The sequence below is a fragment of the Vicugna pacos genome, chromosome 7 (genome assembly GCF_048564905.1).
Source record: "Vicugna pacos chromosome 7, VicPac4, whole genome shotgun sequence".
NCBI classification, from domain to species: Eukaryota; Metazoa; Chordata; class Mammalia; order Artiodactyla; family Camelidae; genus Vicugna; species Vicugna pacos.
Genome location: NC_132993.1, coordinates 56,121,286 through 56,140,905, shown reverse-complemented (window position 1 = coordinate 56,140,905; position 19,620 = coordinate 56,121,286). Strand labels below are relative to the sequence as shown.

Sequence of the window (19,620 nt, the reverse complement as noted above, 5' to 3'; positions counted from 1 at the left end):
TTGCCTCTCCATAAAAACTTTAGAATCGGTTTGCCAATATCTACAAAATAACTTACCAAGATTTTGATTGCGACGGCATTGAAGCTATAGCACATAATGAAATATATTGTTGGTACTATTATTTTGAACAAACTGTTATCTGTTAGATAAATTATGAAGAAAAATTAAAATTTTTATTTTACCTTCGCTTATTCCTTCTTCAATGCTCTTCTTTTCTTTATGTAGATTTGAGTTTCTGACCTACATTATTTCTCTTAAAGAACTTCTTTTTAACATTTGTTGCAGGGCAGATTTACTGGCAACAAATTACATCAACTTTGTTTAAGGAAGTCATTATTTCTCCTTCACTTTTTTTTTTTCCTTCACTTTTGAATGATAAGATCGCAGGGCACAGAATTCTAGGGTGGTGAGTTTTTTTCTCAAAACACTTCAAATATTTCACTCCACTCTTCTTGCTTGCATGGTTTCTGATGGAAAGCCACGTGTAATTATTGCTGTAATTGTTTTTTTTTCTGGCTTCTTTCAGGTTTTTTTACCTTTGACTTTCTGTAGTTTGAAAATTATATGCCTACGAGTAGTTTTTTGGCATTTATCTGCTTGGTGTCCTCGAGCTTCCTGGATCTGTGGGTTGACTTACGGCATTAATTTTGGCAAATTCTCAGTCATTATTTAAAAATTTCTTCTGCTCCTTTCCCTCTTTCTTCTCCTTCCTCTATTTCTATTAAGTGTATGTTTCACCTTTTGTGGTTGCCCCAGTCCTTGGTTTTTCTGTTGGTTTTTTGTTATTGTTGGGGTTTTTTGTTTATGTTAGTCTTTGTTCTCTTTGCTTTTGAGTTTCCAAGGATTCTACTGATAAATCCTCTAGGTCAGAGATGTTTCCTCAGCTGTGTCCAGGCTACATAGAGCCCATCAAAGGCATTCTTCCTTTCTATTATGGTGTTTTTTAATTTCTTTTTGGTTCTTTTTTCTGGACAGGGATTAAAACCAAGTTCTTTGTAATTCAAACTCTATTCTCTTTGGCCTATGTGATCCTGACTTTTAAATTAGTTTCAGTGAGAAATTTAAAAAAAACACTTTATAAAAGAGCAGTAGTTTTCATATTAGTGTAAAAATTTTAAACTATGTTGGGGATTTAATTTTTTTCAACTAAATGGAACATCATTTGCACTGTAGTAACCCCTCAGAAACTGTTCAGCATGAGTACTCTGTCCATTTTCTTTCCCCTCCCTACTTGCTCACTTCCTACCTTCCAGCTAAGTTAAGTTTTAAGGGGGGAAAATATACTAGGAAACAGATTAATGACAGGATGAGGTTTTCAAGTAGTCACTTTTTATTGAGTTTGTTATTCTACTATGAAATATAGGGAGAAAATGAACAAAACTTTTCTTATTTGAGTCCACTCAGTGATGTGCTGGAGTCAGTTGGACATCAACTCTTAGGAGCTGATTCTTCTCATCTTTTTCCAGCCTTTGATCAGTCAGTCAAAGATGGGACCTTAAACTCTGCCATAGTGGATGTATTAGTTTTCTATTGCTGCTGTAACAAATTACCACGAATTTAGTGGCTTAAAACAAAACAGATTCATTATCTTACAGTTATACAGGTTGGAAGTGTGTCATAGGTCTCATTGGGCTGAACTCCTTTCTGGAAGCTCTAAGAGAATCCATTTCTATAGATTCTCCAGCTTCCAGAGGCCTCCCACGTTCTTTAGCCCATGGCCCCCTCTCTCCATCTTTAAAGCCAACATTATATTTCTTTGACCATTCTTTTATAGTCACACCTCCCTCTGACTTTCTTCTTTAGCCTCCCTCTCACTTTTAAGGACTCCTCTGATCGCTCTGGGCTCTGAATAATCCAGGAAAATGTCCCCTTTTTAAGGTCAGTTGGTTAGCAACATTTATTTCATGTGAAACCTTACTTCTCCTTTGCCATATAACCTAATATATTCTCATGCTCCAGGAATTAGGAAGTGGATTAGTTTAGAGGAAGGAATTAATCTGCCAATCACAGAAACTGGCAAAGCTACAAGTCAGGACTTTCCCCTGGAGAGCCAGTTGTTAAACATTTACCTGCACATCACTGCAAGTAGTGATCATAAGGGAACATCAAACAAAACCCTTATAAGAATTATAGGATTAAGGCAATTTAACAGGATTCTTCTAACAAAGTCGCTTTGTAACTTAAGATGTTTAAATATACTATATAACAAGGAAGGATAAATTACTCTTTGACCAGTCAAAAACAAATTAAGATTACAAAGTATCTTCATTTCGGATGGATTAATATGGAGTCTGAAAATTCTGTGTAGCATTAACTCTTTTCTTAGAAAAGACTGGATGAGAAACATACAGAACAGGTTATTATAGAATACATAAACTAGTGCCTGTAAGGATTAAAAAACAGTATCAGGGAAAGAGACCTGAGAAAAATTCTTCCAGATGCTATTTATCATTCAAACAGCATCAAAAAAAAATCTTTCAATATCAGGCATGGATTAACTCAGTATCATTTTCAACCAAGGAGAGATGACCTACATATCAAAATTTTAATTCACTGAGTCTTAATGTAAACCAGAGACAGTGGAACATTATTATGACATGCTATGTGGGCAGGGATTTTTTTAGCAAACCTAGGGAGAAACATAAATCACACTTCTTAGCCTTACAGCTCTGGTGTAAAAGGGGGTCACCTTGTCTACATGTTGAAATCAATGATATTTGCAATAAAGGATTATTTGTTCAGACTGTTGCTAGTTAGGTGAGCTTTTACTGAAGTCCTTTTCTTTCCTTAAGTTTTATATAACATGACTTTCAGAAGTTTCCCATTAAAGTTTCTGATGGAAGAAAAGAAATGAATTCCAGGGTTTATAATTATAATAGCTAATATTTAAATAATGCTTATTCTGCCAAAATAAACTTATATTTTAGTGAAGGAATTTATAACAAAATAAGCTAATTACATATTAAATGGTAATAAGTACCGAGGTAAAAGAAAGGAAAGGAGATAAAAAGTGAGGAGAATGAAATAAGGTATGAAATTTTGGACAGGGAAAGCCTCATTGAAAAAGTGGCACTGGAGCAAAGATCAGAAAAAACAGAGAGCAAGCCATGCCAATATTCAGGGAAGAGAATCCCAAGCCAGGAAAGGGAATATGCAAAGCCCTGAGGCAGGGATATATTTCTGTTTGTGGAGGATCTAGGAAATCCACTTGGTGGTATGGGAGCAAAATGAAGAACAGTAAAAAGGGTCAGAAAGTTTGGTTGGTTTTTTGTTTTTTTTAAATATGTAGCTTTAATCGAGTAAAATAGGGAAATGTTAGTGAGTTTTGAGCAAACGAATGTCATTATAAATTTAATATTAAAAATCACTTTGGCTGCTGTATTGAGAACAGATTGTAGGTACAGAGACCAGCTGAGAGGTTATTTTAATAATCCAGGTTAGAGGATGATGGTTTAGGACCAAGGTGACAGTGGGTCAATTGTGTATTGAAAAGTTAAATTCTGGGTATTATTTTGAAGGTAGAGTAAACATGATAGGTATATTGGATGTGAAGTGTTAAAGACTTAAAAGACTAATGATGACTGTGAGGATTTTGGCCTGAACTACTACCACAAGGACGTTCTATAAACTGACATGACTGAAGACAGTGGGACTGAGGATTATGGATGTGGGAATTGAGATGTTCACAAGTTCAAACTGGATGTATCAAATTTAAGATGCCTATTAGACATCCATATCGAGAGGTCAAGTGAACAGAGATACATACACACACACATTAAAAGTCCTCATCTGAAAAATTACCATGGACATTCAAAGCACGGTATTTGAAAATATGAGACTGGATGAAGAGTACAGTGAAAAGGTCCAAAGTTTTTTTCCTTTGGGGCACTCCAACATTAAAACCTCATATAGATGAAGATGTACCACCGAAAGACTGAGAGAAAAGCCAATGATGTAAAAGGAAAAAAAAGATAATATGTAGTTTTAGAGACTGAGGGAAGAAAACGTTTCAAGGAGGAACTGGCTCAACTGTTACTATTAGGCCAGAGTAAGTACTGATAATTACTTTTTGAATTTAGAAATGTGAAGGTCATCAATGACCTAAACAGAAATATTTTCAGTGGCGTGTTATGGGTAAAACCTGATAAGGGTGGGTTAATAAACTTGAAAAAAGCAAAATTTAATATAGTTTTACTTTGGCTCTTCATTCAAGTACCTAGTGGGAAGTTTGTGTCAATTCTGAAAAACTGCACTTTTTCAAGTACACATAAATGCTACAAGGCAACATCCGCATTTAAATGCAGCTTTGCCTGGTGATCTCATTAGGATGAGGAATTGACAAAATAGTCTGTTGTAGCCTTAAATAAGCAGCACAGTAAAAGCATAATTCTAAACAAATTCATTTAAGGAAAAAAAAAAAAAAGAAAAGAGCGTGTTATCTTTCCGGGCAGCACTGACATCTGATGCAGTCCTAAGTGACAATCTACTTCCATTGCCATTGTAGCTTCTTCAACAGCAGTAACAGGATGTAGTTTCTTCAAGTCATACTGTATCTCATGCCAAAATTTACATTCATTTTTATGTGGGAATACTGAGCACTAAAAGAATACTATTTAAAGAATCTTTAAAGAGCCACACAACTGTCTTCAATACTAGAAAATGCTCCTTCTAATTTCTTAATGCAGCATTTACTTGGAACTACTTTTTTTTTTAAGTATTTCAATTACTTAAGCTATTTGTAACTAAGGCCCTGTATTGGTTTACACAGTTTTAAACTTTGAGGTGATTTGTACCAAAGCTTCTAGAGTGGTTCCCAACATGGGTGGGAATGGGGCAGTTTTTGCCCCCTAGGAAATATCTGGCAATGTCTGGATGCATTTTGGTTTTCACAACCTGGGGAGGGGAGCAGAGCTACTGGCATATAGCGGCAGTATGCTGCTAAATACGCTAAAATGCACAGGACAGGCCACTACAATAAACTATCTGACTCAGCAAGTCAATAATGGCAAGGCTAAGAAATCCTGCTCTAAAGACTGAAATTATTCAAGAGACACAGGAAATTAAAGAATGAACAGTCAAGTAAGTGAAATGTACTCTGCACTCGTTTCATGACTACTTGGATTCAAATGCAGCTGGCCCTCCATATTCACAGGTTCTGCATTCTTGGACAAAGTCTGACTGCACTATGCTGTTTTATATAAGGAACTTGAGCATCTGCAGATTTTGGTATCTGTGAGGGGTCCTAGAACAAATCCCCTCCAGATACTGATGGGCAACTACATCCACATTTGACTTACAGAATGAACTTGAACAATTTAATCCAAGTCTTAGTTTCCTTACTGTCTAAAAAAATTTTTTTTAGTATTTCAGATAATCCACATAATTCAAACATTTAGTTCAGTTCCTGACATGTAAATATGTGCTAAACAACAAAATATTTATATTATACACCTATATATTAAAATCCAAAACTGCCTAACTAAATTCCTCAAAAGTTTCTCTGATGGCATGATTTATATATACCTATGTGAAAACCTAACAGATGGTTAATTCTTAATTAGTCACCACTGAACCACTGAAATGTTCTACTCAATGGCTCATTTGAGACCCAGCTAAAAGGTCAGAGCCACATAATGGGTCACATCAATACACAAACATTTTCTCCAACCAAATTCTCATTCCATAGCCCATTTCTAAAAAGATAACTCTCTCATCTCTAAATTGCTAATAACATAATTCCTAGCCTTTGAAAACCTGCCATGACTCAGCAGTAGTTCTCAAGATCTCTTCTTGCCCACTAGCTTCATGGTTAGTAGTGACACACTCAGATCCAGCTACAATTCCCAACCAGGCAGTGACTGACAACCTTGAAAATCTTCAGCAAAGAAAATGTCATGGTAAAATCCATCATCAGCAATACTGCACATACTTCAACATCCTCCAGTAACAGAAATTCAGGTTTCTATTCTGCCTATGCCAAAGAGGCCTGAATATTCTTCCCAATCTAACTTTGAATGAGTTCTAGTTCCAGTTGTTAAATATCTAGTTATCAATGGCCTATACACAAAATCAAAGTGTCTTATTAAAGCAGCTTAAAGTGCTATTTTCAAAATTACACAAACTACAGAAACGCAAGAAATTCCTCAAATTCTAATAGCTTATTTCCTATACCATAAGTTATAAAGTTCAGAGTAGATTTTCAGCATTAAATAGTGACACATTATCAAGTTTCACATATTTATTAATCAGTGTAAACCCCAACACATCAACATGATTGCATGCATTTAGAGGGGAAATATCTCCTGGTTAAGTGGAAAATTGTGCGGATGGCTTCTGGAAGACCTTCATTTCTAAGCAGCTTTAGAGTGAAACATTTCATTTAGAAGTCTGGACCTTCTTTCTTCAGTTTGCTGTAATCTACGTTCACTGAGTAGAACTTGGAAAAGAAGAAAGATATTTTAGATAATCAAATACACAAAGATGGTACAGAAGTTTTAGAATTATTTTTATTCAGTTTTCTATAGTAACAATTACAGCCATGAATTTTTTTTAGGAATATTTTACAATACAAAAGTCATTCAAACAAAGACAGTAAAATTCCAGTCCTTTAATAATGGTTTTGTAAAAATATTCAATCTACCTCTGAAGAGCAGTATTATTATAATCTGTTAGTCAGAACCTATAAAAAAGTTCTTCTATTTCAAGGTCAATAGTAATTCCTTCTGATATATACTTCCACTTCTTATGTTTTTACTTCCATCTTCACTAAGTACATGGGTGAATCTCCAACAGAATAGAGGAATACCAGGAACTATCATCCCCATTTGGTTACCAAAGTGCTATAATTTAGATGGAAAAGATTTCTAGCAACCAAGATAGGCTAGTAATATAAATACTTTGTTGTGTGATTTACATAACTTTTTAGACACACAATGGCTTGCTTTGACGGCTTTTCTATTTTCTGTCTCTCACTTATAAGTTTTCTTAATTTCCTAACTTTAGAAGTTTTCTTAATTTCCTAACCCAGAATGCATCAAAAATCAAACTCATGCTTGACCACGTTTGGTACAAAAGCTTTTAAATGATATTGTACTTTTGCTTTTAAGTAGTGTATATTTGGAAATTTTTAAATTTCCCTCAATTTCCTTATATTAAATTTAAATTAATTTTAGAAATTGTCTTACTACGATTGCTTAAAATATTGCCTCTACCTCTCAATAATTTTTTTAATGATTTATACTTCAAACTGCTCCAGAATTTCTACTGAAGAAACATTAGGATTTGTGCATAAGCCCAAATAAGACTATAATCTTGAGTTTACTCATTCTTGTGCCAAAGAATACTGAAGAGGTTGTGCTATAATTAGTTGAAGACTACATTATTTAACTCCAAAAGAATCAAAATTGCAGAATTATTAACATTTTCTTCAGAGTTTTTAAGCAAGAAGCTCATAAATGTGTGTCCATTATTTCTTCAAATTCTTTTTATTTCTCCAAACATATCCTAACTTCTTTATCTCTAATTGAAAAATTTCTTATTTTACTTGACTTTAAAAGAAAAATTCCCAGATTGTAAAGCTTATCTTTGAGATACATATACAGACTTTTACAAACAGAAAAGTATGTTGGAGTCATAAAGCAGTATTTTTTCAGTGTTCTTGAATAAAGCAATTGAACCTAGACTGTGAGACTTAAACTAACTATATCATCTCTAACATATTAACTAAATATTAGAGGGAATACTTCTAAAAGGAACTGCAAGTTATATTTTAAGGGAAACAAAATGTATTGGGCTCTTCTAATAGATCCCAGGCACTGTGGGCAGAATGCTTTACATTTATCTTAATTATCACCTTATTCATTCTTACTTTATAAAAGAGGCCACTTGAAGATCAAGTTATATGACTTGCCAAACACTGAGTAAGAAGCAGGATCTAGCCCCTATACCCAAGCACAGTGGAAAGGTTACAGTATCTTTGCTAATTTTCTCAAAATTAAGCAGGCTTCTGATGATGTATTTGCTTTTATTCAGTTCCATGTACCAGTATCAAAACTCTCTGTGGAAGTAATTTTCAAATTTGGTTTATTTTTCAGCTTCCATGTCCCCATTCTTTTTCTCAATTTAATGATGGCTACCTTGAAGGTCTCTGGAACAAGAGTTGGGAAGGCACAACATATTCTGTGATCTTGGCTTTGGGGCATTTTATTCAGTTGAGAGGTGTTGCTAGGCCTTTGATGTTCTGACTGCTCTATGTTCTCTTCATTCTAATCCTGGGCTGAATGAGCAGCCCTTAACTGTCAATCTGGTCTCATGACACATGGAAAAGAACAATGGGGCAACCACACATTTCCTCAGAAGTGGCAGATATCACTTCTCCTCACTTGATTTGCCAGAGCAAGTCACATGGCCAAACCTGTAAGTCAGTGATCATACAAAAAAGACCTCTTAGGTATAGGGAAGTGAGTGATAGACGGAGAATAATCTAGTCTATCTCACTGTTTGGCTTTAGAAGCAGTAGCAGACATCATCCACTCCAGGCTCACAAGTTTCTGGACTTGGTTCCCTTTTATTTCTGCTTGCAAATTCTCAATTCTTCTACAAGCTCATCTCTTGGCAAATTCAGCCAGCAATAGTCCACTAACATTCTGTCTTCCAAAATCCTTTTCTATAACGAACTCTTCAAGCACATGGTCTATTTTCCAAGTTATAGCAGGTGATAGTTTATCAAATATTTTGCCAGTATATAAAATGATTCATCTTTCCAGTCTCTAATATCAGTGTCATAGCTATTCACAGCCCAACCTATGCCACACACATTAGATTTTTGTTGCAGCAACATTCCATTTCCAGTTCACATGGCCTTGTACTGGAATGCGTTCATGTTCTGGAACACTGGTAACTGGCTTCATTATCATAATCAACTGGGGAGCTTTCTGAACTACATACCCAAAATCTCCAATGTGCTTTTTGGTAGAAGGACCAAGGCCTGTTTTTTTCTTTGTTTGTTTTGTTTTGTTTTTAAGTTTATTGGATATGGAATCTTCTCTAGAATGGACTTGAATTTACAGGAGAGAAAAAATAAATCAGGATGCCTGTGTATTGTTTTTTGAGGCAAAATGTGACACAGATTAGATGGCTCACTTCAGCTTCACCAGTGCATTTATATGTGTTTCTTGTAGCAAGATCTGGAAGCCAAATTAAAGATTTGGAAACCAAATTATAATCATACGGTTGAGTGGAAAGCTTGGCATCAGCAAAGGTGATAATTATCTTAAAAGTTACTGTTATCAGTAATGATAGCATCCATCTCCATGATGGAGGTATATCCGCTGGGGTCCTGGACACTCCTTGGTCAGGACACCTCTTCTTGAGAGTGCTCAAGGAAACTGCTATTTCTTTCTTTAGATGAAGCAGCCTCGTATGGCAGAAAAATGCACTTAAATGGGTAAGTTGTCTGGTATGCAGATCATACCCTAATAAAGCTGCCATCCCACCTCTAATATTGCAAGAGTTTATCTTTGTACACAAAATTTTTACACATAAGTAAAGCTATGTTTGGGGAATCAATTACTGGTCTCAGATTTGCGACAACATGAATGGACCTTAAGGACATTATGCTAAGTGAGGTAAGTGAGACAGAGAAAGACAAATACTATATGATATTACTTAAGTGGAATCTGAAAAAGCTGAACTTGTAAAAACAGACAGTAGAATGGTAGTTACCAGAGACTTGGGGATGGGGAAACTAGGGAGATGTTTAAGGGTACAAATTTGCAACTAGTATATCAGTAAGTTCTGGAGATTTATTGCACAATATAGTGATTATAGTTCAAGAGTATTTTATTATAAACTTCAAAGTTGCTAAGAGACTAGCTCTTAATTGTTCCCAACACAAAAGTCATTATATGATGTGATAAAGGTGTTAGATAACACTACTGTAGTAATCACACTCTAACATACAAATGCATCAAACCAATAAGTTGTACACTTACACAATACTATATGTCAATTATATCTCAATAAAATAAATAAAAGTAAATGGTTTCAGTCCATGAAATCATTCCTTGGAAGAGCTATTTCAAAAACCACTTTTCCATAAAGGTATTAAAAAGTTTATCTAGAAGGTTTATGGTAAAATTTAAGTTTCAACTGACTTCATTTCTTCCTACTAGTTCTCACCTGAAACAGTTCAACCATAACAACAAGAAAGAATAGCCAACCAAACCAGCCACTATACTAGTGCTACTCAAAGTATGGTCTATGATCAAGTATTACAGTATTAATATCTTATTAGAAATGCAAAGTCTCAGTCACAACAGATCAATTGACTCAGAATCTCTGTGAGTGCAACTGAAGAATCTCCTGTTTTTTGACAGTCTCTCCAGTTGATGCCTTTGTTCACTGAAGTTTGAGAATGACTGCACTATACTAAGATATAAGAAAATGTTAAATGAGAGCTCTACTATCTCTTTTTTTCTTAGTAAAATCAGTATAATTGAGACATTATCTTAAATTTCACATCCAGAGTCAAGTCTTTGAATAAAATCCTTTAACAAATATTTATTGGAAAAATATGCCATTATAGAAATTAAGAAAACATTACAAACAAACTAGACTTTAATTTAAAAAAAGCAAGCTCTAAATAAAGTTCCAATAACATAAAAAGAAAAAAAGAATATGCTATTGTAATTTCACATAACAACCTAGCAACTCTTTTAAGTTCATTATAACGGAATTTTACTTACATATCCAATTAAAAAAAAACTACCCTGTGACACAATTTATTAAAATACACTTTCCAGCAATTCCAAAACAATTTTGTAGTTTACCTTGTATTGTTCATTGGGACCCAGTTTGTTCCAGGGTTCTGGGTTATTCTTTCTGTCCCAACTAAAAGAAATAAAACATTATAATTGTTACAGTAATAAAACGTTATTTAAAATAGTTTTGTACTCAAAAAGCTAATATTTTGAATAGATCAATTCCATTTTCTACTAGGTGAAGTATGGTGTTCATTATGGAGTTGTAATATAGGATCCATATTAAGCAATCCCGCGTAATCAATCAGAAAAAAGGCAGAACACAGCCTCCTGAGAGAGCTGTCTCTGTCCCTACCCAGTAACAAGAAACTTTATGCTTAGCTTTTGCTAACGTTTTCTATTTCACCAGTGAAGTGGTACACAGAAATGTGCACAGAATAACAATGTCCAGATCTTTTCTATGCCTGTTCTTTTCCAACCTCAAAAAGAAACATTCCCTATTGTGGAAAAACAGGCAAAAAACATTTAAAGGTATCAGCAAACCTGACTAAGTATTTTATAAAAGCAGTTATTTTTATCTCAATCCTCACAACATTGCAAGATACATATTAGCAGTTCTACTCAACTGATGAGAAAATGGGACTCTGAAATTTAGATAATTTCATGAACCAGGAAAGGTAAATGATGACAGCAGAACCGGGATCTGAACTTACTGTATAACTATAAAACTCTGGTTCTTTCTACTACTTGATGATGATAGTACCTCCCTAGAAAGACTGTGACTTCTATACTAGTTTGAAAAACCAACAAAGTTCTAAATATTTTCACTTACCTGACATCTGGATTGAACATTGCCAGCCGCAAGACATACAGCACTGCTCCAGTACCTCCTCCTCCAATAAACAAGAAGAGGGGGATCAACTGGAAAGAAAAACAAAATAAACAAGGATTTTAATACATACTGTCAAATAGCTACACACTGATAAAAATAAACAAAGACTGCAATCGTTTTTATGTAATTCCAAGGTCTCAAACTGCTATTTTTTGATCCTGTCTTAAAATTTGAATATAGACCTCATATGGAGATAAGGTTTCCTATAACTGTGTTCAAAAGAAACAAATAGAATTTCCAAAAGATGTGAAGATGATTCTGGCTTAATGTGTTAAAAATAACATTCAAATTTTAAATTTCTCAAGAAAATATAACGTCTTCTTTATCTAATATTTATACATCACTCTCATTAAATTCCCAGCTTCTTTGATCTCAAGGTTTGAAAGACAAGGTCGAAGCAAATTACTTAAGCTTGCTTCTATACAGATGTTATGAAAGACATAAATTCTGCGAAATAAAGAGTCAAAGAGCAAAGGGAAACACACCTATTATAGATACCGGTTTGACGCATAATACCTGAAAACATATTCCTACCAATGCTTAATGCGAGGTTACGCAACCGGGATTAAGACAAAGATTAAAGACTACGTGACTCAAGTTTTAGGACCACAGCACGTTGCTATGCTGGGGGAAAATGAGAGAGAGAAAAGAACTCAACTATGATTAAACTCTGAGCTACCAAAATCCCCCAAAATGTCAAGACAGAGGATTGCAAGTTCAGAGACCCTCATATTTGCTTCAAGGCCTGGTGGTGCAATGCAGTAAAGATCCTTGACACCACAACAAATAGGGTACCTAACCTTTGCTGGTCGCTAACCCACACAGCGCACAACTATCCCTCATGGTCCGACCAACCTGCAAAAGGACGCGCGGTCACCGCAGTTGCAACGTTCACTACTTTATTTTCCTCAAGGATATCTCTCACCTTCCACCTGCCTGCCCAAATCCCACAGTGCATAGCGTAGAAAGTCAGAGCTCAAGGTCCAGAGATAACCAGGAGAAAAGGACAAAGTGAGGCAGGTCCAGCCCTGAGGAGCGGTGACTGTGAAGGAGGAAGCTCCCAGGGAACTGAGGCAACCGCATGCCGACACAGGACGGACAAGTGAAGACACTGGGAAAAGGTTTACGAACTTACGCTAGGATGCTTCTTGGCCTGACCGACGATATGGCGGAACATGGCGAAACAGAAGCCTCGAGTCAAAAAGGAGAGTAAAATAAACCTGCAAGGCCCGAGACTAAACAGCCTCCACACTGAGGGGGAGCGGACGTCCAAAGTCACCCAGGACCTCCCACCTGAAGGACCCCTGGCTCGGAGGGCAGCTTGGGCAGGAGGGCCCGTATGCAGCTGTCCTTAACGGTGCCTGCTTTGATCTAGCGCCTCACGCATCCGCTCTAACCTTGCCAAACCAACAGCATTCCACTACAAAGCGAAATATTCTCATTCCTATGCTATACATACTTCTTATGAGTAATTTTTTGTGTCAAAACTGAAACTCTTCGATTGACTAGACAGGCACTTTCTCGGGAGGACCCGTATTGAGAAATGGGGGCGGACTGGCCGCGCGCTCCGCGACCGGGGTCCTTTTGCTAGGCGCCTGCGAGCCAGGTCCGCGCGCAGACGCGCTGGGGGCGCGCGTGCTGGCCGCGCGCCGGTCACCCTGACCGCCGCAGAGGGAGCTGCGCGGCGCCTTTGGCTGCCGAGCGCCGGGCGCCTGGAGGGCAGGTCGTGTCTCTTGCCGCTAAGGTCAGCGACTGCGGTTTGCAAGTACTGCAGCTGCTTCCTGTCCTTAACTGTCGTTTATGGGCAGAAGTTAGAAACTAGTCTAATGTCTTAAAGATAGCAGTAGTCCTCTCAGTGTGATCTCTAAACCCTCGGTTCCCGGTACTCGCTTGAATGTTCCAACACCTTTGCGACATTGCCACTATCCCTGTTCCTGGGCCCGAAGTTGCATTCTAGAAATATGTTTTCATTGGTTGTGTCGCTATACATAATCTTTTCCAGTACCCCGATACAATTTTCATTTAACTGGGTTGTGGTGTGGTGGTTGTTTCCCAAAAGTCTTCCCTGGAACAGGCTTTAAGGGGACGCTGGGGACAATCTGAACCCCCTCCAACCTCATACATGGCTTAAAGCGTTAATCAAATTGATCACACAAATAATTGGGTCTGAAAGAGTAGGAAAATTCTTCTCCGAATAAGTAATGTTAGACCTCAAGGAGGAGTACACATTAACCAAGTGAAAACGGATGCAGGTGTACATACCGAGGTAATAGATGCGACAGTCTGAAACTAAAGAGACTTTTTGAGGAAAAAAGTCAGGGAGGTCTGGTATGGTTGGAACTGAAGAGGGAGAGCAAGGGGTAGGGGATCAGATCTGCTGGACCAATGGTTACGTACACATCATAGGTTTTATGCTGAGAGCATTACAGAGTTAAGCAAAACAAGATGCTGTGGTTTTTAAATTATTGCTCTGTCTATGAAGAATGAATTAGAGGAGATAAGCATAAAAGGGGAGGGACTGGTTAAGGGGCCATTGCAGTAGTCCATGTGAGAGATAATAGTAGCTTGGACTAGTATAGGGAATGTGATGGTGAAAAAGAGACTCCAGAGGTATTTAAGAGGTAGCACCAACAAGACTTGATGACCGGTCAAATATAGGCCAGTGAAGAGAAGGGAGAGTCCAGGATAATTTCAGAGGTTCAGTTTTGACTGGCTGTGTGGATGTAGATGCCAATTATTGAGATAAGAAACAACAGAGGATAGATAATGTGTTTATGTCAAATCCAGGTGCATTTATGTAGGGGAGAAGAGAGATCTAAACTAGAGGAATACCTTTAGGACTCAGTTTATTAATAAGAAATGAAGCCATATAACTGAATGAGATTCTTTAGAGAGAGAAGGTAGAGTGACAAGAGAGACAAAGGACATGGAGTTGAGGAATTCCAATATGTAATGCTTGTAAGGGGAGATATGGCCAACAAGATAGGAAAAAAATAAATGGTGATTATTAAGATAATGTTATGAAACTTAGAAAGACTGGTATCTTTCTCATTCACTCAGTAAATCTTAATATTAAGCCTCTACTCTGCATCTGGCACTGTTCTAACTAGGGAGATAGCAGTGAATGAAAAATTGTTCCTCCCTAATGAAATTTCTGTGCTGATTGGGAAGACAAATCTTAAACAAATAAATAAGGTAATTTCAGATTGTAATAAACCAATAAAATAGAATAATGAGAGAGAAAAGGACGTAGAGGAATGGAGGAAAGGTTACTTTAGTCCGAGTAGACATGGAAGGTCCCTCTGAGGAGGTAATATTTGACCTGAAACCTAGATTTTAAAAAAGGAGGTAACCTGGTGAAAATCTGGGGAAGGAACATTCCAATTGTCAAGAGAAATGGTTTTGAGATTTTAAAAAATAATAAGTACATAAAATGCTCAAAGGAGGCCAGTGTGGCTGATTCATAACAAAAATGAGGTCAGAGAGGTTGTGAAGGTATCTCTGACATTGACCTTATACACTATGGTAAGGAATACGGTTATGTTAAAAAAAAATCAGTACAATGATCACGGAAAATACTTAGAAGTGAACACAGAAACCTAATAGCAGTAAGTGTAGGTAGGCTTTCATTTAAAAAATGGGGAGGGGGAAGGCCTCTCTTTGCAGTACTTTATTTTTAATGATAACAGTTGGTAATAAAATAAGTTAATAGGTGTACGGTAATGCCACTGTTTATAAGAAAGTAAAATCCAGTGGCTTCCTTTCTTGTCATTGACCTAGTTTCTAGAAGTAACAGTAATATAGGTAGTCAAGTGATGCCTTTGGAAATGTTAACAAAGGTTACAGAATATAACTATTTCAGTAAATATTAACCAAAATGTCAAATTGTAAAAGTTTAAATTGCACATTAAAGTTAGGAGAAAGAGTCTATGACTTTTATTTTAAGCAGAAACTGGAAGATTAAAAATGACAGTCTGGAAAAAGAAGCCATAGTAGAAGACACATATTGTAAAAACAAATTTTAGCTTTAGAAGTAGGTAGGGTTGGTATGTTTGGTAGATTATATTGTGTACAAATACTTGCTGCCTCTCCCTGGAAGGGGACATCACTTACTTCATTAATGTCAGGCTTGATAAGATGACTTGCTTTATTCCAATGAGATGTGAAAAGTGGCATGTGTCATGCAAAAGCAGAAGCTTTAAGAGCCAACCTGTGCCATGTTCTGTCTTTTCTGTCTGCCACAAGATCAGCAATGTTACAGATACAGCTTTTGGTATCAGGCTGAAAATTACTTCGAGCAGAGATGTTGCTGGCCTATGGTGGACATGTATTAAGAATAAGAAACAAACCTTTATTGTTGCAAGTCACCAGATTTGAGAGTAGTTTGTTCCTGCAACATAACCTAGCCTATTCTGACTAATACAGAATTTGGCACTGAAAGTGTGGTTGCATGTTATCATGATAAAAATCCTAAAATACGTGACATTGGATTCAGGACCCAGCAACAGAAGACAAGGTAACTATTACCAGAGGCGAGAAGGATGGCAGTCTGTGTTATGCAGTGATAGGCCATTTGGTAAAACAGTTCTCATTAAAACAGTTCTCATTTAATCGGGAGGCAGTTAACATCCCTGATGAACTCATAGCTTTCAGTGACATGACAGACAAAGAGTATGTCAGCAACATGTCTGTTATTATTGGCAACAGCTGACAAAATACTACAATGAAAAGAAGGACTCAGGAAATAATCGGTCAGTTTGCAAGCTATCACAATAGAGAATGGAGCGTCTAGAATTTTAGAGGAAAAAAGGGGGGGATATTTGCTTCCATATAGATGATACAGACTGAACAAGGCAGAAGAAATGAAAATTCACAGTGTAAGCATAATGTGTGGAAGGAATTGAGATGAGTTCAGGGTAATGGGAGCTTAGGTTGCATAAGGAGGAAATGAAATGGAAAAGGCTAACCCAGATTTTTGAGAATTTAAATTTAGAACTTTATCCTTTAGGCAGTGAAGACTCTTAAGAAGTTTGATAGCTAAACACAGAAGGAAACAACTGCGGGGCATAGTAGCTTAATTAATAAATTGGAGCTGTTTTTTATCATTTCACTCTGAGACGTTTGCCCTCTTGATTTCTTTTTCCTTTGATTTAATTTTGTGAACAACGTTAAAATATCAAAATATTAGCTGTTCAAATTAAATGCAAGTTGTACAGTAAGTAACTCTAAAAAAAATCTAGGCAGTATACCAATAGCACCCTCCAGAAATTATTTCTCTTGCATGATTTCTCTGAAAATTCAAGCCCAGAAAATTCTGGAATGTATAGTGATTGTGTGTTGTTATCAATCCGTGACAGTAAATAAATAGCTTCTTTACAGAGGAATAATTTGATAAGTGAGCCACGGAGTATGACTATATTAATGCAAATTGAAAGCAGAATCTTATATTTTTTATTCTGTTTGCATTTAGGCATTTAATTGTTTTTCTAGCAAATAAATTGACAACCAGAGTTGTTTTTATGATAACACAAATACAAATTATACCTTCACTTATTAAGAAAGATTCTGCAGCTATCCTTAATCTAAAAATAAATATGTTCTTTCACTAGTATTGTGGTTACTTAGCATAAACTGTATTTAATTATAAAATTTCTATTAGAAAAATGAAAGCATATTTTGGTCTGTAAAAGTTTACTTCCACTGTTATTAATCTCAAAGCTTCACATACTGTCATCAGTTTAAATTAAATACCTGAAGCACTTTATGTACAAAATTCAATGAATACTAAAAAGTAAAGAAACTCTAGCAATTTAAAATTGCGGTACTTCTTTTCACTGAAACCTTCTGTTTAAATAATATTATAGGAAAACTGTGTATTTACAATTTTTGGAAAATTATGCATGCACATAGATCTTTAAATTATAGCTTTTGAAGAGTACCTATGTTGTGTTCCTCTTCTGTGTTGCCATTGAATATCTCTCTGCAATTTCATCTTTTCTATAAATCCATTCAGTCATTTGTTCATTCATATATTCATTCATTAAAACATGTATCAAGTGCCTCCTATGTACTGTTCGTCATGCAAAGTGTATAGGATAAGAAGAATAACACAGTGCTCCTTCTTCAACACTTTGTAGGCAAGTGGGGCTGGGAATATAATTATTACAAGGCTTTATGATGAGTGCTACAATAGATATTGTTATATAGCTTAGGTTACAGAGTGTATAGTGTTCTTACCAAAATCAGGAATATGAGTTCATTTTTGGAAATGTTGAGTCCAGGATATGTATGAAATATCCAATCAGAGGTGCTTTGAAAGCTGGCAGAAATGTCACTCCTGAGCTCAAGAGAGAAGTTTGATCCGAAGGTACAGTGTAGAAGAAATGAACATATAGGTGAGAGTTACGGAAACTGATGAGCTTGGCTACAAAGAATGTGTAACAGGGAGAGTATAACGAGAGAAGAGAGTCAGTGCTGAAACTGTATAGAATATGAACAAATGAGGACCAGGCTAAGGAGGAAGAGTCAGAACAGAAAAGTTAGAACAAGTCAGAAATGTAGGCAGATATATCCATCAGGGTTGAGTCAGAGAAACAGAGCTTCTAGGATATATGCATGTATAATAAGGGTTTTGTTATAAGGAATTGATATTATGCAATTGTGGGAGCATTGTTTCTTATTGCAGCCTGAAGTCAGCAGGAAAGGTAGTCAGGAAAGGAAGATGAAAGGAACTGTAGAATCAAAGACACATTAGTACCTATGGAAATGGGTGAAACCCATGAGGACAGATAGACTTCATTGGTCTCTCATGGCCTCCGAACTCTAAACTTCAATGATGTGGGTGTCCTACAGAAGACACCCTTTGCCACAGATCTAGTTATAAATCTAGTTCAGGAATATAGAAGCTGAAGGAGAAATTTGGCAAGAACAGGAATGGTACACAGAGATGTCCCAGGAGATCTCCTGCATTGTGGACCACCTACTCCTCCTTACCCTCATTGAGTTGTAGTACCCCAATTTCCCCTTGCTAACCAAAGTCAGTTACCCAAGCTCATAAAGTAACCTCCCATGTGGCTGTTGACTGACTGACATGAAGAGCCCCAGGTGATCAGGTGGCAGTCTCAGCTTCCAGTTTAATGGAATCATTGTCTTATGTCCTGACAGAAGCATTCTTTTCTTGAAACTAAGACTCCTCGACCACAAAGCTGCAGTTGCAGGGATGGTCAGAATTTCACTACTGGATCACTAGGGAAAATAGTAAAAAGAGCCACTTCCATATTGCCTTTCAAATACTGTCTGTCCTTCAGGGTCCATCCGAAGTGGGACTATAGCACTTCAGCTGACTACTTGATACTGACAGCATTTCATACAGAGCCATCTGTAAACCAGACTTATGTATTTCTTCCTCAGTTAACTGATCATAGGGAGTGCTCCATGTCACCACAGGTGAAGATTAAAAGGGGAGGAGGCATTATTGTAGGAGTATGGAACATGAGCATCTGTAGCACTTACTCATACCACTTACTTATACCTTCAGGACCAGCTCAAACCCATCTGGTTTCCATTTGGTGATAGAATGCTGCTCTGCATACTCAGTCTTATGGCTTTGTTGGTCAGACAAGACCCAGTTCATGATGGATAACTCAAATAGCATGGTAATTTACTTCAAGTACCAACAAATCTGCTAGGTTATTATTTTTTTATTAAAGTATAGCTGTTTTACAATGTTGTGTCAATGTCTGGTATACAGCAAAGTGATTGAGATATATATATATATATACTTTTCTTACACTCTTTTCCATTATAGGTTATTACAATGTATTGAATATAGTTCCCTGTGCTATATGGTAGGAACTTGTTGTTTATCTATTTTACATATAGTAGTGTATATCTGTTAATCTCAGACTCCCAATTTATCCCTTCTCTGTCTCTTTCCCCTTTAGTAGCCATAAGTTTGTCTTCTATGTC

General features: G+C 36.5%; 1 protein-coding gene across 1 annotated transcript; it reads right to left on the bottom strand.

Annotated features, from left to right (window-relative positions):
• Window positions 1-6,220: 6,220 nt before the first annotated feature.
• Window positions 6,221-12,957, bottom strand: NDUFA4 (NDUFA4 mitochondrial complex associated). The gene is made up of 4 exons (XM_006207597.4): window positions 12,788-12,957; window positions 11,593-11,681; window positions 10,830-10,890; window positions 6,221-6,436 (listed from the first exon to the last, which is right to left on the bottom strand). The coding sequence occupies exons 1-4, from the start codon at window positions 12,827-12,829 to the stop codon at window positions 6,380-6,382; spliced, it is 249 nt and encodes an 82-aa protein (XP_006207659.1). The 5' UTR covers window positions 12,830-12,957; the 3' UTR covers window positions 6,221-6,379.
• Window positions 12,958-19,620: the final 6,663 nt, after the last annotated feature.